At 44.5% G+C, this 25379-nt stretch overlaps 1 protein-coding gene across 7 annotated transcripts in view; it reads right to left on the bottom strand.

The window, feature by feature from the left end:
- The window catches only part of Tacc1 (transforming acidic coiled-coil containing protein 1), a 119710-nt gene extending 96134 nt beyond the window's left edge, over window positions 1–23576 (bottom strand). For 2 of the 7 annotated variants that reach the window (XM_023561974.2, XM_063240285.1), the window contains exons 1-3: window positions 23034–23401; window positions 12019–12063; window positions 10454–10548 (exon numbers count right to left, since the gene is read on the bottom strand). In XM_023561974.2, coding sequence (XP_023417742.1) covers window positions 10454–10506 — 53 coding nt within the window. In that variant the 5' untranslated portion in view covers window positions 10507–10548; window positions 12019–12063; window positions 23034–23401. The other 5 variants (XM_063240277.1, XM_063240276.1, XM_063240280.1 and 2 more) reach the window with 5 other exon arrangements.
- Between the last annotated feature and the right edge of the window lie 1803 nt (window positions 23577–25379).

Raw genomic sequence — 25379 nt, 5'->3', positions numbered from 1 at the left:
GTCTCCCTGGGTGGACAGGATGCACCACTGTAAGTTTCGTTTCTGCTAGTGTAGAACCAGCTCACATGCCAGGAAAAGGCTGAAAAGGGGCTGGCGACATAACTTTACCAATATCTTGGTTATCAGCAATTAAGCTGTTATTTCAGTGTTGTCGCCTAAGTGAAAATGGAGCAATTAAGAAAATAAGAGCAGGGGATTTAGCTCAGCTGTGTAAGCCCTTGTCTGGTCATGAGCGCAAGGCCAACAGTCTGATCCTCTTGCCCCCCAAAAAGCACGCAGGCTGCCTCCATGGTAACGTGCACTTGTAACTCCGGCACTAGGCAGGCTGAGGCAGGAGGATCACAGAGAGTTCAAGGCCAGCCTGAGCTACACAGTGAATTCAAGGCCAGCCTGTGCTACATAGCAAGATCCTGTCTCCAAAAAACAACAAGAAAGAAAAGAGAGAAAGAGGGGAGGATGCAGCAAATATAAAGGCTGAAAGTCAACTAAATAAAACTATATTTACTGCAAAAGCCTTAATGTACATATTGCATGCATCTGACTATTAATGTTCTTAATGAAAAAATAAAATGTTTTAAAATCTTTTAAATGTTTTTGGAACCAGGAATCAAACTCAGGACCTTGTGTTTGCCAGGCAGGGTCCTTGCTGCTGATCTATATCCCCGGCCCCCCAAAAATACTTACTTGGTTTTTTTTCTCATTTTTTTATTTTAAAATTTTTATTGGTGCATGTTTGTAATACATGCAATTTTCAGTCGTCTTGGAGAGTGGATATATGCACATCATACAGCTCATTTTATTTACACCCCTCGACGTACCCCTCTTTCTCTGTTTTCATTCTTGTTGATATAATCTTAGCTCATGTTTAGGACATGTTTAAATTCACCGAGGTCACTGGGTTCCTGCATGTGGCAAGTCTTTATTTTATTCATTTCCCCTCTCCCTCATCCCTTGGCCTTAGTCTCTCAACAACAAGAGATCCATCTTGTTGTCTCCTTCTGTCCATCCTGTATCATTCCCTTTGTTTGGACTTTGCCTCACTCTAATGAGAGATACCATATGGTATTTAAGCTTGTGCGTCTGGTTTATTTCATGCAACATTGTATTTTCCAGGTGCATCCATTTTCCTACAAATGTCTCAAATGTATCATTCTTTATAGCAGAGTAGTATTCCATTATATATAGGAACCACATTTTCTTCATCCAGTACTCTATTGATGAGCATCCAGGCTGCTTCCAGGTTAGAGTGATTGTGAGCAGTGCCCCTGTGAATGCTGGTGTGCATGGATCGCTGTGGTGTGAGGCCTCCAGCTCTCTGGGGAAGGACCTAGCAAGGGGAGAGCTAAACCATCTTCCCTACTCTGGCTGTGCCACAGGCTATTAATCAAGTCACCTACTGGAAGAGGATGCTTTGAGGTTTTGGCAGTTATGAATAAAGCTGCTACAGACCTCCTGATGCAGCTTTTTGTGTGAGCAGAAGTTTGCAGCTCCTTTGAATAAATACCAAGAATGGTAGGGCGAGAGCACCTTTAGTTTTGCAAGATACTAACAAAGCTACCTTCCAAAGTACTGCACCAGTGAGCATTCCTGGTTGCTCAACTTCTCGCCAGCATCTGGTGGTGTCAGTGCTTTGACTTTTGGCCATCTTAATAGTGCAGTGTATTTGAGACAGGGTTTCATTATGCAATTTAAGCTGGCCTTAAACTTGCTTATATAGCCTTGGTTGGCCTCAAAGTCACAGTGATCTTCCTGCCTCAGCCTCCTGAATGCTGGGATTACAGGCATGAGCCACCACCATCTTCTTTAGTGAGGTGTTTTATTTACTTTTGTATTCTTTCAAAAACAATCATTGCTAGTGGTTGAAGATGTGACTCAGTGGTAGATGATGGCCAAGGGTCTATGTTTGATTCTCCAGTACTGCAAAAACAAACCAAAGATTTCTAAGACCAATAATTACTCTCAGCCTTCAGCAGAAGTGTTTACTTCATTAGCATTTAATTACTGATATGAATAGTTCAGGTCTAGCATTTTATTTATGTATTTTTGTTTTCTATGGTTTCCTCTGACATGGTCCTACATTTTTCATTTCCTGCCTTCATACTAAGAAATACTTTTTTTTTATTTGTCTTTTTCCTTTGTATCAGTACCCGGGATCAAACTCACGACTGCCTGCTTGCAAGGCAGGCGCTTATGCCACTGAACTAAACCTCCAGCCCCCTTAAGAAATACTTTTAGCCAGGGTAGTGATACATGCCTGTAATCTAGCACTCAGGAGGCTGAGGCAGAACTGTCCAGTGTTTGAGATCAGCCTAGCTACACACCAAATTCAAAGTCAGCCTGAACTACACAGCCAGACCCTGTCTCAAAAAAAACAAACGTATTATTGTATTTTAATTTTTCTATTTGCTTTATGTGTACCACAGGATTTTCCCCCCAACTACCGGGAATGGATTATGTTTAGTAACTGACTTATAGGTTACAAAATACATCCTTAACTTTTCACAGCCCATTTGCTGTTGAAAGTGTGCTTCCTTATGTAAATTCCGCATGAAAAGTACATTTTTAAACAGAAAACTCACCAGATGGGGTTAACCACCAAAGGGAAATGTTAAAGGAAAGCGTTAAGTAAACTTTAATATAAATCAATCAAAATTAGTCAAAAGGAGTAACAGGAAAAAGATTGAAAACAAAGAAGCAGCGTCCCAGGGGCTTGTGAGATGTCAGCAAACAGTCAGGCACATGTGACTGAGTCTCCAAAGGAGAGGAAAAGGGTTCGGGTTGTAGCTCAGCAGCATAAGCGCCTGCCTGGTAAGCACAAGGTTCTGACTTCGATTCCTGATACCAAAAAAGGGAAGAAAAAATGAAATAGAGAAAAATTTTTCAATAAATAATAAAAACTTCCTAAATGTAATGTAAACAAAAAATCACAAATACAAGATACTAGACACATGTCCTGTGGAATAAACATGAAACCCATTTCGAGGCATATTTAAGTCTTAAACCTTAAAGGTATAAAGAGCAAAAAAAGGGGGCAAAAGACTAACACTTGATCATTTTTCAGTGTATCTATTTTTCTGAGAAAAATCCCACTTCTTGGCTGAGATTTTGATTTAGAAAGAGAAACCTTTTCCCTTAATGTTTTTACTTGAGTTACAATAGTTTTCAATATTATGAAACTCCTACAAACACTTGCTTCATGGCTGGCATTATCTGGCTCCCTTCCAGCTCAGCTGTGGTCACTTTTCTCTCATGGCCATGTTCCTTTTTTCTGTTCTTTATATATCAGGTCATTTGGACTGAATCTTGGATATTATGAACCTTAACTTGTATAGATTCCAAATTCTGCTATTTCCTTGAAGTAAGTCTTGTTTCCACAGATCATTTTCTGTCGTGCTTGAAACTGAAACTCTGCTTCTTGAATCTGGTGAGAGGCTCCAGATCCCCCACGGGAACTCACTGCCGGTGAGCATACTGCACTTAGCACAGGCTGGGAGTTGGGGGTTGGGGTTCCCCGACTTGGCTGCTCCTTTCTGTTCTCCAGGACATGTGACACCAGTGGCTGCCTATTCCATTACCTCATCAGGACCTTCAGTGGTCACTTTGTGAATTCTGTCCAGAGTGTAGAGTTAATTCTGCAACAATGGTCACAATATGCAGACTAGCCTATAATGCCCCAAAGCAGAAGCCGATGCAATACCATTCTCACAAAATCGTAACGTCCTAATTCATCACCCAACTTACTTATCGTAGTTTTCATGTATGACTTGGAAATACTTTTTTAAAATCCAAGAATAAGTTGGGTGGAGGTGCATGCCTAAAACCTCAGCACCTGGGAGGCTGAGGCAGGAGGACTGCCTCAAGTTTGAGGCCAGTCGAGGCTACACAGTGAGACCCTATCTCAAAAAACCAAAATCTAAGAATACTAGAAACAATTGTTAAGAGATAAGAATGAAAAGAGTTAAGCTAGAACAACATAATTGAAGAAAGTTGGCTCTTATGTACTCCCAAAGAGAGCAAGCTGAAATAAATAACCTAATGATACACATCAAGGTTCTAGAAAAATAAGAACAATCCAAATGCAAAGCTAGTACAAGGAAGATTATAAAGAACAGAGCAGAAATCAATGAATCTGAGACCCACACACCCCACCCTGCCCTTAGTTTTCTCATTGCTGAAACAAAATACCCAACACTCATAAGATAAGGGAGGAAAGGTTTATTTAGGTCACAGTTTGTAGAGGTTTCAGTCTGCAGGCAGCTGGCTCCAGGGCAGAGTGGCACATGGCAAACGGGTACTGCAGAGGAGAAAGAGTTCGTGCAGACAGAAAGCAGCAAAGCAAGCAGGACGACCACAGTTCTTCCATCCCTTACATCTATCCAGGCTCATCAGGGCGGGCAGTGCTCACCCCTTCACCCTGGGGCCCTGGACCCTAGCCCTGCACCATGAGGCAACCCCAGCTTCACACTCTCCAGATCCAGCCACCTCTGAAAAAGTCCTACCTGTGACCAGGGCAGGGTGGGGAGGGCATCTAGACACAGCCATAACCCGCTCCAAAAGACCCACAAACAATTAATTTATTGAAGCGTTTGTTCTTTAAAAATAGAAAAACCCCTAGCCAATCTAACCAAAAACAACAACAACAACAAACCAAAACAAAACAAAACAGAGAGAGAGGCTCAAATCAATGCAATTAAAAATGAAAAGAGTTAAATCACAACAGACACATCACTGCCAGAATAAAAAAGGTTATTAACAACTTCTTCACAAACCTGTGTGTTATACTCAGGGGTTGTACACAGAGAGCAATTAGGTTCAGGACATGGAGTTTATAATATTTTTATAATGGTCACCGGGAGTTAACACAGGGAAATGCAGGAAATCTACCCACAACACCAAAGACATAGGTTATTTAGTCAAGAGACTAAACCCCACGGCAATGTCCCACATGAGTCCAGATAAAAACCCAGAGCTCAGGACAATGCCTCCCACCAGTCCAACTGGAGGCCCAGAGCCCACAAGAAGGACTCACACCAGTCTCTTTTACGGATCCATGCCAGGAAGGCCCAAGGGTCAGCGGTGGAAGCTAGAAAGTCTATGCCAGCAGGATGAAGGAGCTGTGCTAGTGGGATGAGGGTTCTACGTTGGAGCCGAGAAGTCACACTCACAACAAAGACTAGGGCTATCCTGAAAGGCACCACAGCCATCCTTAGTGACATGGAGGTCTCGAGCTCCTCTGACGACAAGCACAGTTGGGTACATGCCAGGAAGCAGCGTGACGAGTTCATCCTGGAGACCAAGCAGCACACGTCTTCCCCTCTGGAGCCAGGAAGCAATGCTCGATGTGTGGACCAAAGCTTCTCCAGGAGAACCAACAGCTCAGACAGCAACTCGTAGGAGAACCCACAATGCCTCCTTAACGTCTCAACCCTCTCAACACCTCCCTTCTTCTCCACCTATTTATCCTGGCAACTTTCCTCAGGTGGAACATCTTCGCTCAGTGCCATGCTGATGTAATCCAGCTGGCGTTAAGTTGACTACCAGTTCTTAACCCATAACACTGTGCATCAATAAATTGGAGAATTCAGAAGAGATTAATAGAATCCTGGAAATACTGTATATGAATTACCAAAATCGGACCAAAAAGGCAAAGAAATACTCCAGTAACAGGCGATGAAATTAAATCAGTACTACATAACCTACCAACTAAGAAAAGCTGGTCCTGATGGCTTCACTACTGAGTTCTACAAAAGCTTCAGGAAGTTCTAACACCAATCTCCTTCCGCTTTTTTAATACTCCTAAAGCTTAAGGCTTAAGCTTTAATACATGAGCATTTCTTCATGTATTTATTGGCCATTTGTACTTCTTCTGTGAGGTGTCTATTCATTTCAGGTGCCCATTTTTTGATTGGGTCCTTTACTTTGGGAAGGGTCTAATTTTTCAGTTCTTTGCATATTCTAGATATTAATCCCCTGTCTGATGAATAACTGGTAAAAAATTTTTTTGCCATTCTGTAGGTTGTCTTTTCACTGTGTTGGTTAGGTTTCTGTTGTTTGGTTTTGTTCTGCTGCATAGAACCTTTTTCATCTGATATGATCCCATCTCTTGATTCTTGATACTCTTTCCTGTGCAACCTGGGTCTTTTCAGAAAGTCCTTGCCTATGCCTATAACTTCAAGAGCTCTATTTTGTCTTCCAGCAAGTTGAGTGTTAACTATTTTAACATTTAATTCTTTGATCTATTTTTATTTTAGTTTAGTACATTGGAAAGATATAGGTCCAGATTCAATCTTTTGCATTTGGCAAGCCAGTTCTCATTGTATCACTTATTAAAAGACTATCTTTTCTCCAGTGTATTTTTTGGCCCCACTGTCAAAGACAAAATAGTTAAATGTGTCTGGGTTTGTTTCTGCATCCTTTATTCTGTTCCATTACTGTGTCTGTTTTTGTGCCAGCACCATGCTGTTCTAATCACAGTACCTTTGTAATATAACTTCAAATCTGGGATTGTGATGACAACAGCTTTGCTATTTTTACCCAGCATTGCTTTTGCTATTCTGGGTCTCTTCTGGTTCCATACAAATTTTAGGATTGTTTTTCCCAGTTTTGTGGAGAATGCTGTCACAATTTTTATTGGGATTGCATTAAATCTGTAGGTCAATTTTCAAAGTATGACCATTATGACTATCTTGGTTCTGCCTGTCCAGGAACAGGAAATATCTTTCCATTTTGTTTCTTTATTTTTCTTTTCTTTTTGGGACGGGGTCTCACTATGCCTTGAGCCCACTTTGTAGCCAAGGCTGATCTCGAAATTGCAATGATTCTCCTGCTTCAGCCTCCCAAGTGCTGGGATTACAGGGCTGTTCCATTGTCACTGGCTATCCTTCCATTTTCTGATGTCCTTTCTCACTTCCTTTTTCAGAGTGTTGTGCTTTTCATTATAAAAGACTTTCACTTACTTAGATTAATTCCTAAATATTTAACTAGGAAATTAAATAAATATTAAATTAAATATTTAATTTTTCTTGGTGTTATTGTGAATAGTATTTTTTTCTAACCTCATTCTCCCTGAGTTCACTTTAGTATGGGTTTTTTTGTGTTGACTTTGTATGCTGGATATTACTGAATTTGGTTATTTTGAGTTTTCTGATGGATTTTTTTTTAGATCTTCTATGTAGATGATCATGATGTTTACAAACAATGATAATTTTACTTCTTTTCCTATACATATCCTTTCACTTCTTTTTATTGCATAATCACTATTGCTAATGGTTCAAGAACTACGTTGAACAGAAGTCATGATAGTGCACATCATTGTCTTGTTACTGATTTTTTTGATGTTGTTGTTGTTACTGATTTTAAACAGAAAGCTTTGGTGTTTCCCATGTAATATGATATTGGTGGTAGGTTTGTCATATATGGCTTTTATCTGAGGTAAACGTTTCTATACTTTTTTTTTTTTTTTTTTTTTTGGTCTTTTTGAAACAGGGTCTTGCTATGCAGTTCAGATCGGGCCTGAGCTCACTTTGTAGCTCAGGCTGATCTTGAACTCACAATGATCCTCCTGCCTCAGCCTCCTGAGTCCTGGGATTACCAGCATGTACCACCATGCTTGCCTTTATTTTCTCTTATACCTATTTTCTTCAAAGTTTTTATCATGAAAGAATGCTGGCTTTTTTTTCAAAGCTTTTTTTTTTTCATCTGTTGAGATGACTTTGTGGTTTTGATCTTTGGTTCTGTTTATGTGGTGTCTTACATTTATTGATTTGCATATATGGAACCACCCCTGTATCCCTGGAATGAAGCCTGCTTGATCATGATTTATGATCTTTTCAATAATTTGTTGCATTCTCTTTGCTAGTGTTTTCTTGAGGATTTTTGTATCAGTATGCATGAAAGATATTGATCTATGGTTCTCTTGTCTGTATTTGGAGTCAGGGTAATGTTCACTTCCAGCAATGACTTTGGGCTACTCTTTCCATTTCAAGATCATTAAAAAGCTTAAGGCTTGCCAAATGCAAAAGATCGAATCTGGACCTATATCTTTCACAATGTACTAAACTAAAATTAAAATGGATCGAAGAATTAAATGTTAAAATAGCAACACTAAACCTGAAGGAAGACAAACTAGAAGTTTGTCTTGAAGTTACAGGCATAGGCAAGGACTTTCTGAAAAGAACCAGGGTGCACAGGAAAGAGTATTAAGAATCAACAGACAGGCTCATATCAGATGAAAAAGGTTCTATGCAACAGAACAAAACCAAACAACAGAAACCCAGCCAACACAGTGAAAAGACAACCTACAGAATGAGAAAGATGGAGGACTAATATCTAAAATGTACAAAGAGCTAAAAAAATTAGGCCCTTCTCACAATAAAAGACTCAATTAAAAAATGGGCACCTGAAGTGAATAGATGCTTCACAGAAGTCCAAATGGCCAATAAGTACATGAGGAAATGTTCCTGCATTACTGGCCATTATAGAATAATGCAAATTAAAATAATACTATGATTATATTTTACCTTACAAGGAATCTATCATCAGGAATTCAAATAATAAACTGGGCATGGTGGCACATGCCTGTAATCCCAGCATTTGAGAGGCTGAGGCAGGAGAATCGTTGTGAGTTTGAGACCAGCGTGGGCTACAATGTGGGTTTATGGCTAGCCTGAACTGTATAGAGAGACCCTGTCTCAAAAAGACAAAAAAGAAAAAAGAAAATAACAAATGCTGGCAAGGCTACAGGGAAAAAGGAACCTTTCCATATTGTTTGTGGAAATATAAATCTCTTTAGAGTCAGTATAGAGATTCCTCAAAAAACTAGAAGTAGAAATCCCATTTGACCTTGCTTTTGTTCCTCCACTAGCCATCTTCTGGGAAGAGTCAAAGGCATCATATTATAGTGATACAGTCACACTCACCTTTAAAGCAGCACAATTCATAATATTGTGCTAAATCTGGTAGTGGTCCACACGTACCTCAGCAGATGAATGGATAAAGCAAATGTGATATTTATATACAACGGAGCACTATTCTGCCTTAAAGATAAATCTGAGTCATTTGTAGAAAAAGAAGACCATAATACTAAGTAAGTCAGACTTAAATATCACATGGTTTTCTTAATGAGAAACCCACATATAAGTAAAGAACAAAATAAAAGAGAGATAACAGGAGGTAGGGAGATAGATCTCTCTCAAAAGGGAAAGGGATTGAGAAACAGAGGGAAGAAGGGAGGAGAAAGGAAGAGTATGGAAAAGGGAATTAGGATATGTTAGTCCGGGTACCAATTCCCCACAAGGAATACAAACATTACATGCTACAAACCATACTCAATTTTTCTGGAAAGTATTACCTCATATCTGTTACCTCCCTCTTAGTAAATCAAACAACACAAATAACCATAATTGGTTAGCTAGACACATAGCTATTATGATCAAAAGCTACATTTTCCAATCTTTGTTTCACCCAGGTGACCATGTAGCTAACTGTTAACCAGTGAGATGAAAACAGAAACATCAAGTTCAATTTCTGGAATGTATCACTAATGAAGAAGGAGGAGTTAAGTCCTGGTTTGTTCCTCTCTTTTCCCTGCTGGCTGGAATGCTGACGTGATGGCTGAATTCAAGCAGCCTTGTGGAAGCCACATGCCAGGGTTGATAGAGCCTCATTCCCTGACACTACAGAGTCCCCAGCTGGCGCTCCACTGCCCACCGAAAGATTCCCTTGTGGTGAGAAACAATCCACTATTTGCCTTCTATTATTTTCAAGTTCTATAAGATTCAGCCAATTCAAATCCTAATCAATATTCTCATTAGTCAATTGGAAGAAAAACAGTTCCATTATTTTGTCACCCCAGTCACCAGGCCTGATAAATCGCAGCTCTGCCAGCAATTGGCCCACCCCACCCTATAGAGAGAGCGCTATGCTCAGGAGGAGCCTGAACCCCAACACTTCTCAGGCGCCAGCTCGGCTCCAGCTGAAGTGGGCACAAGTCCTCCCCAGCCTTCCGCAAGCAACCCCGTCCCCATCGCAGTTCCTCAGGCATAGTGTTCGAGCTCTCCTCTCCTGTGCCAGGGCTCCACGCCAGCCTAGCCACTGTCCGCTGCCGTCTCACAGCCTCACTCCATCTCACTCTCTTGCTTTACTGTTTTCCAAGAACATAAAAAGTTAAAGCTGAAACAGAGTCAGAGCCCAGTGAGAGAGGCCATGCAGAGGCCGTCCGGTTCCATCTGTCACACGAATGCTGTAAGCAGCGTTGGTGCTGGGGACACTAGCTTTGCCCACAATTCCAGAAGCAACAAGGAGCAGAACGTCACTCAGATGTCCCCACCAAACACTAGCTCCTTCATTTACACTGAATCCAACCTAAAGATTATACATGTTATTTTCACTAGGAAAAAACCATTTCACTTTAAAAACCACCTCATTTGTACTCAGTGTCAGAGCGAGGAATTACCTTTGGCGATCCGCCTCTGAATTTGCTCTCCGTTTGCTCTGAAGAGTGGACATGACCACAGCCAAAACCAGGACCTTGTTTCTGGCCTGGGAACCCTCGGGACAGAGAGTGAAGTCAGGTGAAAGTCACATGCTTACTGGCGAGGTAAGCAAGCGTTCAGTGCAGGTTTCTGGCCAAATGCCTCTCGCCTAAAGCTAAATCACAGAAATTCTCCTACCCGTCTACCAGCCAGTGTGAGGGAGTTTTCTAACTAACTGTGCAAGTAATGACAGTCTGTTCAGAAAAAAACCAAAAAAGAGCCTTTGTTCCTTGTTCCACGGTGATGCAACGTCGCCTGCAGCAGCTCAGCAGTTTCCAGGCACAGCTGGGTGACCCTGCTCTGCTCACGCACACAGCTGTCAAGTCCGGGACTTAGGAGTCGGTCTGCAGAGTCAGAGGGAGGACTAAAAGCACTCCTGTCTGCTTCTTTCTTCTTCCTTTACCTTCATTTCTGTTCCTACAGGGTGGCTCAGGGAGGGTGTGCCCGCTGTCCACTTTTTATTGATTTTCTTTTTCAACAGGCAATGCTTTTGTGTGTGTGCTCCCAACGCTGTTTTCAGAGACAAACCTGCCTCTAATGGAAACATCCTGATCTTAGACTGGGTTTGTTAACCCTTAGTACTTTTTTTTTTTTTATCAGTACCAGGGATCGAACTCAGGACTGCCTGCTTGCAAGGCAGGCACTTATGCCGCTGAGCTAAATCCTCAGCCCCAATCCTTAGTACTTTTTGGGGTCTTACTTTTGCAGTAGTCACCTGGGTCAGCCTTTGCAGGTTTGTTTTTGCATTTGTTTCTTAGTGGTGCTGGGCACTGAATCCAGGGTGTTCTACTGCTGAGCTCCATCCTAGCTCTTTTTTATTTTTATTTTCAGGCACAGTCTTGCCAAATGGCCCAGGTAGACTTGGACTTGCAGTCCTCCTCCTGCCTTAGCATCCCCAAATTCTGGGATTGCAGGCATGTGCCACCGTGCCCAGCCCTTTTGTCTCTTTAAACACCATCTGATTCCACTTCGTTGGTCCCAAGGAAGGGGTTCATTTACAACAACCTGATTTTCCCTTCATTAACCCAGCAGGTTTCAGCTAAGTCATTCCACTGAGAAACAACAGAACAGACAGAAAACCCAGAAGGCTGGCAAGAATCCTGAGGGCCTGGGTTCAAGGAAGCTTTTAATTTGTAAGCTTTTGGAATTAAAATCAGTACACATGGCTCATTATATGCAAAAAATACCATGAGTTTTCTAAAATGCCACTGTCTCTGGCTAGGCAAAATAAGTGGGATCTATGGAGCCTGAAACTCCTATAAAAACAGTAAACATTCAGAGGAGGTCTCCAAAGAGAGGCAAGGCTCAACACAGGCCTTAGAGGTCATGCCAAGATTTTAATTATTTATTCCAGGGCATTCGTGAGCCAGAGAGAGCTGCCAAGCTACAAGAAAAAGCCACCACTACAGCTTTCAGCCTGAAGCAGGTTAAACAGAAGCAACAATAAGCAGAGGTAGAACAAAACATGGGGCCACTTGTGACCTACCTTCCTGCTGAGAAGTGCTGGAATCGCACTGGGGAGATTCTGTGCCTATGGATGAAAAAAACCCAGGTCACCCATGAGCATGGCAGTGAGAATGGAAGAAAATAAAGACACCAGGCCCTGCCAAGTGTGGCACCTGCAGAGATCAGTAGGGAGTGCTGGGTCCCTGAGAGGGGCACTTCAGACAAGGATTTGGATTGCATAGGCGTAGCTTTGGACATTTTCAATTTCCTTCCCTTTTATTTCTGTTCAACTTTTTGATGCACTTGTCTCTATATACCATCACCATTTTCTTTAGCAGTTGGGATCTAAAAAGATGCAGGCAGAAGGGAGAGCTGTACACTCCACAGAAGCATTTTGATCCTACATCCAGGACCCTGTGGGGCAGATGACCAATGCCAGAAGAGAAGCAGCTACTTGAGCAAGGTGGACTGACTGAGATCCCAGGATCCAAGGATCCCAGCAGGCCGAAGGGCACTCACTGACCCAGGAGCTCAGATGAGTCACGGGACTCATCTGGCCTCAATCCAACCTAATGCTGCTGGGATCCTCTGCTCAAGATTCCTGGTCAGGAACCAGTCAACTTTCGCTTGGAATAATCACAGATAGAAAATTTCTGGCCTACGCACACAACCCTCACATCTCTCACTCACCTTTCTCTCTAGGAAAGGACTCAGCACCTGAGCCTCAAAGAATGCAGCTGGCCAACAGCCTTGCTAGTGCCTCTAGGATCTAGGTCAGCTTTCAAGCTGAGAGCCACCTTCTCTAGTAGTCCCCAGTCTGTGGGTTTATCAACTCAAACATCAGGACCTCGGGGAGGGCACTTCTGACTAACCAAGCAGAAGCTCCAGGCCCCCACCCCACTCCTTGGAATTCCCTATTATCTTGTCTCCGTCTGTCTGACGTTATTTTAATTTTATACATTGTACCATAACTATCCCCATCCACCAGGCCCACAGCCTCATTAGTCTTGTCTACAGCTGCTTGTTCAACTGCCTGGAAAGGTATGTAGAAATACAGCAGGCACTCAAGAATAAAAATTAAATGAAGAAGTTCTAAATTGGTTTATTTCCTTGCACAGAACAGCTCTTCAAACCTCCGGACTTGGGTCTCTCCCAGTTTTCCTTAGGCAGAAAGTCTTTAGATTCTTCACACTCCTAACTTGAAATAGTCCCTTTACGCTGGTTTATGATAGTACAGATATCCCTTGTTTAGCGACCTACCTGTCTAATGATTCTAGGATTTAAAGACCTTTGGACTTAACAACCCCAGGAGCATTCTTTGGACTTATGACCTGCCCCTCAGACTTATGACCTGTCTTGTTTTTGGGACATCTGTAAATTTTCTTTATAGAGCTTTGTGTCTTTTTAAAAAATAGAATACTTTATTTATTTATGTATTATTTTGGTACCAGGGATCAAACTCATGACCTTACACTTGCCAGGCAAGTGCTTACACCACTGAGCTAAGTCCCTGGCCCAGAATACTTTGGTTATACAGCACTATACTTTTTGCAGACTATACTTAATAGTATAGTACTATAGTTTTATGTACTATTATACATTACAGTAGTGCATGTAAGAGTTATGCAAATAAAAGCAAAGTCATCAAGCTGGAGTTTTCTTTGACCATTTCTTTGTTCTGAATACTGTTATGTACATACTATACGCAGTTGCTCATTTAGCAACCAGTTCATATAATGCCCTACTTGCAGGAGCAGAACTTGGACATTAAATGAGGAAGATCTTAACTGTATGTATGTTTAAATGTGCAAGATAGATGACCATATTACTGAATTTTTGTTAGTTCAACAAACAGAATGGTTTGTACTGTCACTGTTTTGACTACCACTTTTTATGCTTTGATTTTGTGACTTGAGCAACTACTTCTAAGATAACAATATATAATTTATCAACTAGTGATTTCTCACTTTTTTTTGAAATTCTGTATTATTTCTACCCTTTTTTCTGTTTTGTTTTCTCTAAATAAAAAAATAAATGAGTAATATCTGTAGCAGCAGAAAATATTTTTTTGTGTTTAGTGCTTTATCTTGTGCCATGCACACAGTAAGTACTTCTAAAACACTTTCACTTTTAATTTTCACAAAAATTGTACTCATAAGTCAGGCACTCCTGGAAGATCTCTGGGATGTCGTTGTCCCTCTTAATGACTCCAGTTCTGACTGCAGTGTCTTGACGAGATCTGAACAGCAGGACCATGTCTTCTCTGAGCCGTTCGCCCATGAATAGTGCACTTGCGGAGGTGAGCTCGCTCCAGGAGTAGAAGCAATACTCTCAACAGTCACTCTTTGGTCCCAGTGGCCACCATACTGGTCTGTGATAGACAAGGAGCTTGTGGCAGAGTATCCATCAGCTTCCTCACCGAGTGCAATCTTGGCTCTGTGACTTATTTTCATGGCGAAGCTTTCATCTGCCTTCTGACACTGTCTCCGTGGCTTGCTATAGTAGCACGGTCTCAGCTATAATCCCCGGCAAGGTTTCTTCTTCCGTGCTGTAACACAGGCTTGACATCCGGTACATTACCACCGTCCACCAACTTCCAATAAGTGAAACCACACAGGAAATAAACCTACAGTAAACACTCAGAGATAGTCTAGAAGGAGGAAGGCTGGTAGAAGGTGAAATAGGAAGGCGGAGTGTGAAAAGTCCTCAGTTTGGGTCTCAAGACTTCTGTGTTAGTCTTGGGTCTGTCATTTACCAAGTGTGGGTGAGAAAATTCTCCCTTCCAGATCCCATCTCTGAAGGGAGGCAGTTGAGCTAAGAGGAGAGGGTCTTCCAGGTTTTAGGGTATAGAACTCAACGTTGTGAGTCAAATGACTCCCACATCATAAAGCCCATAGATTAAGTCTTCCATTATCTTCACATCCCCATCACAGCCCAACATTTTGTCTCCCATAGTGCTTTGCCTGGTAACCAATCAGCTAACTGGCTTGAGAAAAGAACTATCCCAATGATATCCAGCTGCAAGGACCAAAGATAAGTCAATTAACCTAGGGATCAAAGGGCATCTTTAACAAAGTGTGTTCCCCAAAGACAGGCCAATATTCTTGTCAAGAGTATTGGGTTGATAAACATGTGCCATTTGGACTGTTCTGAAGGAACTTTCTTGTGTGTCGGTCACACTCGACCACAGGCTGAATAATGACCTCAAAGATACCAGGGCTTCATCCATGTTACTTGTAAATGTTATCTTCTCTGGAACAATGTTATCATATTTGTAAATCTGTTACCTTATTTGCTAATGGAATTAAATTAAGGATTTGGAGATGGGGAGATTATCCAAGATTATCTGGCTGGTCCCTAAATACAATCATATGCACTAGTGTGGTTTAGACCTAGAATGCCCCTCAAAAGGCTCATATGTTCTAAGGCTGGGCTTTGGAGGTGACTGGATCCTGGGGGTATTCTATTCATCCATGGATTAATCCACTAAAGAATCCACAGCTAAATTTGCTGTGTGGTGGTGGGGCCTGATTGGAAGAAGTGGGTCACTGGGGATGACCTAGAAGGGAAAATTTCCCTCCCCAGCTGCTCTCTTCACCTTCTGCTTTCTGACATCTGTAATATGAGCAGCTTTCCTCTTCCAGACTTTTCCACGATGCTGTTTCTCACTCAGCCAATCAACCATGGACTTAAAACAAGAGCCAAAACAAACCTCTCCTCCTTTACACTGTGAGTGTTGGGTATTTTGTCCCAGTCATGAGAAAGTGACTATAACAAGACTCTTCATAAAAGGGAGGAAGGGGAGTTTTCACACCCAGAAGAAGAGATGACAATGTGGTCACAGTGATAGATACTACAGCGATGTGGCCACAAGCTAGGAATGCTGGCAGCCACTAGAAGCCGAAAGTGGCTAGGGGAAGGAACAGATGATCTCCTAGGGCCTTTGGAGGGAATGCAGCCCTGACCATGCCAAACAAGCCCCGAGCCCAAGATGCTCACTTTGGATTTTCAACTCAAGAACTATGAGAGAATAAATTTGTGTTGTTTTAAGCCACCAAGTTTGTGGTCATTTGTTATAGTCACCACAGAAAACTAAGATACTTCTTCCTTTTTTTTTTTTAAAGATACTTCTACCTAATTTCAGGCATAACTCCCTGTCATACAGATTGTCTGGATTCTTAATTCCCTTTCATAGAGACTGGATCTTAACGATCCCCAAAGACCCATATGCTAAACGCTTGGTCATAGCTCTGTGTTACCAAAAGTGGTAGAACCTTTAGGAGGTGGGGCCTAATGGAAGAAGTTAGGTCATTGGGAGAAGGCCTTGAGGGGTACCTGAGCTCTCGCTTTCTCTCTCTCTCTCTCTTCCTAAACAGCTTTGCCCCACCATGATATTCTACCTGAACATAGGCAAGTGGAACACACTGACCATGGACTGAACTTCCTGAAATCACGTGCCAAAATAAATCTTTCCTCCTTTAAGTTGATTTATCACAGATATTTTGTCCCAGCAACAGAAGGCTGACACAGAGATTTTCTCTAATTACTATAAAATCTCTAATTAGATTTTCTCTAATTAAAAAAAAAAACCAATAGGTGTCAGGCAAGAGGCTGGCAGGTAAAATGCTCCAATTTGAGAGTTTAATAAAAGAACTGTTTTGCAAAGGTCTGAAAATAGAAAGATGGTAGAGTACCCTAGGGCTGGCCAAAGAGGTCAGGGGTTCCTGGAACAATGAATGGGTGGAGAGATCTGGCTGCCTGGCCAAAAAATGGTATTAGTCAGAGAGCACACTCAACCTGTGGCAAACCAGCAGAAAAGGAGCAAGAGCGACCATCACCTTTCCCACTCCTCCTTCCTACAGATGCCTTCCTATGGCCAAATCTAAGTGGAATCCAAATGCACGGAAGCCACTGAGGTCAGCTTCCAGGGCACAGAGTGGAGAGGAGCATGGCTTTATCAGGGCAAATGAAAATACCGGTAGATGGGAGCTTTTATACATACCAGCCTGGGTTTTCAAAATATAAGGGCAACTGGATGCTGGGCCCCTGGCTTCGGGCCACTCACTACCCCTCTGGGCCTCCTCCTCAAATGTGAAATGAAGAGTCTGGAGCTGAGGGTGCCTAAGTCCTTTCAGCTCTGACGTGTGTGATTCTGGAAGCAGACTGAATGCCTTCCCCACGTGGGCTGACACATGCCTCAGCATCATCTCAGTTGTTTATTTTCTAAAGGACACCTAGGGCTGCTTTTCACTATGCATGGATCTCAGGGTCTAGAGGAACACACCAGCTACTAAGCCAGCTGAAGCAGCAGGACGTGTTCATGTGCACTGTGCAGACCCGTCATAGGTGTGCTGAGACTAGGAAAACCAGACTGGGGTCCAGAAAACCAAATGCAAGAGGCCAAGCAATAAGGTAAGCCACTTCCTGGTGGGCTGGAGTGGCCTGTTCGTTCCGGAGGCTTAGCAGCTGGCGACAGACGGTGAAGCCTTCGTGCCAACCTGCAAGTTGACTGCAGGATGGGCACCCAGCAAAGGTCAGCTGCCAGCAACCACAGAGATGGTAATAATTAGCCAGAAAGTCAAACGATGGACATATTCAAGGGGCCAGAAGAATCTTGTGTTGAACAATAAACATTTTCCTTGCTGGCGTGAGACACTTTCTTCTGTACTGTGTCTGTTTCTTCAACTGTTCTTGTCTGCTTAGATCTCTCTAGAACCTCCTTTTAAAAATAAAAATACAGGGCAAGGGCTGGGAATTTAGTTCAGTGGCATAAGCACCTGCCTGGCAAGCATGAGGTTGTGAGTTTGATCCCCGGTACCAAAAAATAAAAATAAAAAACCAAAAAATACAGGGCAAGGTAGCCAGGTGTGTTGGTGCATGCCTATAATTCCAGCACTCAGCAGGCTGAGGCAGGAAGATCATTGTGAGTTCAAGAACAGCTAGGGCTGCAAAGTGAGCTCAAGGCCAAGCTGAAATGCACAGCAAGACCCTGTCTCAAAACAAAACAAAACAACAACAAAACAAACAGGGCAAGGCTAAAGAAGAAAGGGGACTTCCCTTGTCCCTGTCCCCAGGTGTCTTGGTGGCCTGGGGTAAACAACAGCTTCTCTTCCTTTCCTCCTGCCACACTCCTACTCACTGAGCCAGGGGCCCCATAATTACTGATGGGCCCCAAATAAGCACTGGCTCAAAGCATATGATTTAGAAGGGAGTGGGAAGCCTAAGTAAGGCCCACATTCCAGAATCTTAAAAACTCTCCCCTAGTTGCTAGCTGATTGCTAAATTACACCGTCGCTGTTTGCATAAAAGCTACTTGACTATGCGTATGCACTCAGCCTCACGTGGTGGCCTGTACTTGAAGGCTGCCCAGTGAATTACAGGCCTCCAGACCTTCTGGAGATCAGGAAGGATGGCAGAGGCTGTGAAGGCAGACAAAAAGACAGGGCTCTGGACACCCAAGAATAGCACGGCCCTTTTCACAGTGCGGCTGAGCGCTGTCCCCGCTGAGGCAGTGCTGTCCATGTCTGGAAAATCCAGGTAAGCAGCAGAAGTTTGCTATCTGGCCTCTCCCACCCTCTGACGGAAGCAGGTAACAACTGTGGAGGGTGGCCAGAGGGGGCCCGGAGCATCTCCCCGCTCCAGATGCTCCCCTCACTGTTACAGTACAGCCTGTAAATCTCCCATCAGAGCAAAATTTAGTGTAGAAATTAGCATATTATAGTAGTCTCACCCATCCAAGATTTTGCTTTTCATGGTTTAGTTATCTACAGCCAGCCATGGTCTAAATGTAGTCAATAGAAAATTTCAGAAATAAACCATTAGTTTTGAACTGCACACACTTCTGAACAGCAGGAAGGGATCCCAGGGCACAGTACCCATCCCAAATCGTCCCTTTGCTCGGCGTGCCCACATAGTACCTGGCTGCCCCCTGCTCACTCATCGTGGAGTTCATCCGGCTTGGTTACCAGATGAACTGTTATGTGTCACAGCGCTTGTATTCAAGTCCCCTTTATTTTACTTAATAAAGACCCCAAATCACAAGAGTAATCATGCTGGAAAGTATGCTACGCCAAAGAAAGGATATAACATCTTTCTTTCTGTAAAAAGATGTAAGTCCTTGACTCAATAAGAAAACTATGTGTGTTTGGTGAAGTTGCTAAGAGCTGTGACATGGTACTGGGGATCAAACTCACGACTTCGCCTGCTTCTAAGGCAGGTGCTTATGCCACTGAGCTAAATTTCCAGCCCCAAATTTCTGTTTATCAAACTGTGAAGAAAGACAAAGAAACTCCAAGGTTTCAGGTACTCCCTGAGGGCCTTGGAATAGATCCCTCACAGATAAGGAGGGGCTGCAGCTCTCAGGGAGTTTGAGAGATTCCCATGAAGAAGGAAGAACTCCTGGGACCAGAGGCCTCAGGAGAGCACAGAGCAGCGGACACTCTGCCTCCCACTCTTACCTACAGCCAGCACTGCCTGGCAGTTTTCTTGCTTAGATGTAAGTGCACCAGGCCTATCAGGTGCCCCAGCACTGCTGGCTCCTGCTGTCTAAAATGTCTAAGAGGGCTTCCAGCAAATCTAGTTCTCAGAGTTACTGCCCCCTCCATTAAACATTATAGTCTGTAGTTTTCAAATATACAGACATGGTTTAAATCAGGAAGGATTCGCTTTACTGGAACTACAGTCAGATCAAAGCACCCAGAACTCTAGGAAGTCCTGAGTTCAAATCCCGACCCCAGGACTTAGCAGCTGAGCCCTGTATACTATTACTTCCTTCTAAGCCTTGCCATCTCATGGGCGCACAGAGGAAGCTAGACACAGTCACCTGGTGGGCAGGCACGGGGATCAAACGGGGGGCACTTGGCTCACAGCAAGGATGCCATAAATGTCAGCCATGGATTTCTTCCTCACCTATATGTCTTTTCAGTAAAAACTGATACACATGCACTTCAAGATCATTAAAAATTTAATCCAAATTTAGACAGTGCTCACAAAGCTGTTCTCTGAGAAATCTGCAAGGTTTTTCTGTAAGTCATGATCTCATCGATGTTTTTATTTTAAATAAGCTATATTTAGCTCTTAAATTTTATGTCAGCTTGAAATCCTACAGTCATCCTCCAGGAAATACGAGTGTTCCAGCCAATTGCATTTACTCACCAAAAACAACAAGAGCAGTATTTTTGTCAGATGATGTCCCTAAGGTGACCTGGCTGATGTGTGCACAGTCAGGCTGCAGGGCCCAGGTCTGCCTCACTTAACTCTACCATCCTGGGCTGGGCTGTAGCTCAGAGGCAGCACACTTGCAGGATATGTGCAAGGCCCTGGTTTCATCCCAGCCCATAAAGCAAAACCAAAACAACCTCACCATCTTCTTGTAAATGAATGAAGTTTATCAGAATTCAACTCAACTAAAAGTCCTTCAAAGCTGGGCGTGGTGGCACACTCCTGTAATCCCAGCACTTGGGAGGCTGAGGCAGGAGGATTACTGTGAGTTTGAGCCTAGCCTGGGCTACAAAGTGAGCTCAAGGCCAGCCTGAACTAACCAGCAGAGACCTTGTCTCAGAAAGACCAAAAAAAGCCCTTTGAGCCAGGCACACACCAGTAATTCAAGATACCAGGGAGGCGTAGGCAGGAGGATCGTAAATTTGAGCCCAGCCTGGGGAACATGGTGAAAGCCAGTTTCCAAAAGAAAAAAAAAGGAAGGAAGGAGGCTGGGATGTGACTTGGTGGTAGAACACCTCTCAGGTCAGTCCCCAGAACTGATAAGCAAAGGCCCTCACTCCACCTACTCATAGGCTGGCTCCTCCTTCCACAGAACATTCCGTCCTGGCCCTGTGACCCTGTTCCTCCCACCTATTCTCAGAGGCACTCTTTGGCAAAACACAAAAGAATGTTCACCGTAACAACATCCTTGTGAACTCTGACCTCTGTACGCAGGGTAGCCTGGTTCAGAAGTGGCCTGGGGCTCGGGGCTCACCATCACCACCAACCAAATGCTGCTCCTGTGTGAGTCGCATAGGTCCCTCTCTTTAGAGTCCTCTGTATGGGGTAGGTAGTGTGTCTGCTGGGGCTCCTGTGAGGATTATATGAGCTAATCTTGACAGGAAACAGTTATCACGAAGGAAAGATCAGTAATTAGGTACTCAGATTATTGACCACATAGTTGGCAACTCAGATGAAAAACACACTTTCTGCAGGGACTCAGAGAGAGGCCAGGCTGGAACACAGGCTCCCCGGGTGTCACCCAGCACAGGTACCCTGAGTGCTCTGTGCCTGGCTGCCTCAGTGGGCCTCAAGGGCAGGAAGTGATGGGGGCCAATGAGAGGGTGAGAATCTCCAAGGGGAAGCTACAGAGCCCTCTGCCGAGCAACTCCGCTCCACTGTTCCAGGTCAGATCTGCACAGTGTTTTTAAAACTTTCAACTGGAAGCTTCCACCTGCAGGTCAGGTAAGGGTGGTGCTGCTTTGCACACACAGCTCCACACCGAGCTCCCCACCAAGGGACCCCAGACTCCTTCCAACGAGTGATGATGTCCTACTTGAGAAATACCTTCCAGGAGGAACGAATGTATAGAACATGTGAATCCTGCCCTTGTGGAGCCAATTGTGAACTCCAGTCTTAAACCAGCTGGCAAGTGAACACGGGTGACCCTCAGTGAAAGCACAAGTCCTTACGAAGCCCTTCCAGCTCTTCCTGAAGGACTCTGACGCTCCACAGTGGAGAGGGGACACGATGGTGTTGTTCCACTGGACACGATGGTGAACGGGAAGAGCCTTGTCCACCTCCTTCAGTAAAACCACCTTGGAAAACCAGTTTACCTCCCCCGCCACAGCTTTGTGAGGCAGCATTGTTATGAGCCCATTTTAGAGATGAGAAAACCCAAACAGAGAGCAATTAACTGTCCCAAGTTATCCAGCCAGACAGTGCTGAAGCCCTGGTTCAAACCTCAGCCTCCCCAGTTTCTGCGCAGCCTCCTGATTCAGGTTGCCTCGGTCAGGATCCATCCTCTGCCATTCTGAGTTGTATCTCCAGCTTCGGTTTCTTCATTTACGTCGACAAGGTCAACATCAACACCTGGCGCATGGCGAGTGCTCAACCGGAGTGAGCGTGGCCGGCCGCAGTATCACCAGCTGGTAGATAATGACTATTTTGTTCAATTCCCTCCCTAACTAGCCTGTTAGAGAACAGTGCAAGATGCAGGTAAAAAGTCACCTGCAGAGTACAGAAAGAAAAAACCACAGGAACTCTGGAAACGACATCTAAAATATTTCATTTATGAGTGCTCCATAAACCCCTCAGGACGCCCTGTGCTGGCGGCAGCTGCACTCTCTGAGCTATACGATGTCAGCGCGCGTGGCCAGCGCTAGCCTTCCAGCGGGGACTATAGGAGCTTGTGCCCAAGGTAGCCTGGGGTCACATGCAGGCTTCGGGGTAGACAGATCTGCTTCAGCCTTTGCCCATCTCAGACACCGGCGCTGGGAGGGCGGAGCCCCCTCCTCACACCCGGAGGGACAGCTCATGGCCCGCCACAGCCCTCATGGCCAGAAGCACACATGGCCCAGGTGCAGGGACGTGGCCTCGTTCATCCCAGAGAAACTGCCTTTCCTCACCCTTCCACGTAGTGCTTCTCTCAGTACCACCAGAGCTGGAGGAGTCCATGAAACGCTCCCTAAGGTATCAGGGACTCAGAAAAAGGTAAAAAACAGAGAAATCGGGGCACTCACAATATCCCGTATTCCCAGAATTCTGCCGGAATACTTCCCACACCAAACCAAAGGTGTGGGTCTAGAGACCCAAGAATTAAATTAGGAGGGGAGAAGAGATGCTGGCCCATAATCTGGATTCTGCTTCATCCGTGCGCCACCACGACCCTATGTGCCACTACACTTACACCCACGCGTCACCGCACACACTCCACGTGTCACCACGCCCCCATGCACTCCACGCACATCCACGCCCCCACGTGTCACCACGCCTCCACTGACCACCATGCACACCCACGCGCCACCACGCACACCAGTGCTTGCCGCCCCCGCGGCCCGCAGTCTTGGCTCCTACCTCCTCCGCGGGGACCCCGAGTGGCCGCGAGCGCCGACTCTGCGCAGGGGGGCGGGGCCGGAGAAGGGCCGCGGCAGGAAGGAAGGAAGGGGCGGGGCCCCGGGGCGGCGTGGGCGGGGCTAGGCCCGGCGTCGGGGCGCTGGCGCCCCCTGCTGCAGCCGTCCGACTTCTGAAAGCGCGCGCCGTCTGCCGGCCCAGCCCGCGTGGCCACGCTTTGGGCACGGTCCTCCCCGAGCCCCGGGTCCCAGGAAAGCGCCCGGCCGGCCCGCCCGCCCGCGCCCGCGGAGCGCCTGGCGCTGCGGTGCCAAGGCCCGGCCCGCGGCGGTGGGCACTGGCCGCCCACCCAAACCAGCCCCGTCCTGCGGCCCGCGTGCACCTCGCCGCTGCTCTGCTTCCCGGCTGGGACAGGAAGGCGGAAGGCCGGGCGGGAGCCGAGCCTGAGTCACGCGTGGCCGGCGAATGCCGCGCAGATGGGGAGGCTCTGGGTGTCCTGCGTCCCGGCAGTGTGCCTCGTGCTGCCCGGGTTTGTGTGTATCCGAAGAAGCAGGGCTGTAAGCAAACAGAGGAAGCGAGATTGTAAAACCAAATGTTGCGGCAGAGAGTTCTTTAAATTTTGCTGTTAAACTCACTTTTTAACTGATACATAAAAACATAGAAACTGCAAATTAGTGTGGTGTCATGCGACATTTCAATGTCTATATGCTTTGTGTAATGCTTACCTAGGGTTAGACAGATCTATCTCATATTTGTCATTTATGATAAAAATGTGCAGGACCGGGGATATAGCTCAGCGGCACAAGCGCCTGTCTTGGAAGCGCGACGTCATGAGTTGAATTCCTAGTTTAAAAAAAAAAAAGACATTGAAAAATCCACTCTGGTGACCCGGGTCCCCCCAAGTGCAAGCGGGCTTTCTTGCTTCTAACTGCAACTCACTCACCCTGGTCAGCCTCTCCACCTCTTTCCTCTCAGCTCTGCCCCACACTGGTGACACCTCCAGTCTCACTTCTGTGAGGTTCTTTTTAAAAATATTCCCCTTTGAAGTGAGATCATGAAGTACTTACCTTTCTGCTTTAGATTTTTTCACTCTGTGTGTGTGTGTGTGTGTGTGTGTGTACTGCAAGTCAAATTCAGGACCTCACGCTTGCCAGGCTGAACCACTGAGCTGTATCCCCAGCCCGTTTGGTTTCTTTTAGTACTGGAGACTGAACCCTAGGTTATCACACTGAGATATAACCCCAGCTTTTAAAAAAATTCTAAAATTTTGAGACAGGATCTTGCTAAATTGTTCAGGCTAGGTTTCAACTTGGTGCAATCCTCCTGCCTCAGCTTCCCAGAGTGCTGGGATTACAGGCATGTGCTTGCATGCCTGGTTTAGATATCTTTTTCATTTGCAAAATTACACTGCATGCATAATGGACCTATTTTTAGGTGGTCGAGTTAACACACCGATTACATATCTATCTAGTTGGTAGGCAAGACTGACATACGTGGTATTTTTCTGTTCTAGCTTGATTTTTATTTCTCAACTTGAGAGTAATTGAAATGCATTTATACTCTGAAACTCAGAGATTCTATCATTTCAAACTCGTGTTAGTGTGCAAACAATCATAACCAACAAAGTTTATTCCATCAGTGAAAGTATTTAATTAGATGTCATAGATGAACTCTGAACTAATTTTACTAAGTGAAGGAAGTCATAGAAGCCCACATACATGATTACTTCTCTAGGAAACATTCATAAAGAGCAAATCTGTAAAGTTGGAAAGGAGACCCGTGGTTGCCAGAGCAGAGGGTGGAGTGGAATAGGGTTGGGAATTGACAGCTAACAGGCCCGGTTTCTTTTGAGGGTGATAAATATGTTTTTAAATTGTAGGCATGGCTGCAGAGCTTTGTGGATGTACTGGAAAACCACTGAACTACAAATTATAAATGGGTGAATTTATGGTATGTGAGTTATCTCTAAATAAAGCCATTGCGGAAACAAAACCCATGCCTGAAGAAATAATTGTATCTGTTTATTTTGGAATCTATGCAGCATTCCAAGGTGGCATATCCCAGGTCCACTTTCTTGTTTGGTTGGCTAGTTATTTTGAGTTTATTTTGAGAGAGTCAAGACACTGTCTGAGAAAATAAAAGATGATGTGGGATATTCCAGTGCAGACCTGTGTCATGTAAGAGCATATTTTCCCATAGACTGTGAGGATCACTTTCCTTGAAGATCTCCCTTCTTTGCAGGAATGAGCATCTCTGACTCTTTCCATTCTGCCTTCTACTAAAAGGCATATTCAAAACAGGATCCTTAAGGTACCACGTGTGATTGGAAAGTGTTTCAGTAAAAGGCACGTT

This window comes from Cavia porcellus, unplaced genomic scaffold, assembly GCF_034190915.1.
Source record: "Cavia porcellus strain 051 isolate PalLab524CR breed Dunkin Hartley unplaced genomic scaffold, mCavPor4.1 scaffold_29, whole genome shotgun sequence".
Taxonomy (NCBI): Eukaryota; Metazoa; Chordata; class Mammalia; order Rodentia; family Caviidae; genus Cavia; species Cavia porcellus.
This window is presented reverse-complemented; position numbering and strand designations above follow the sequence as displayed.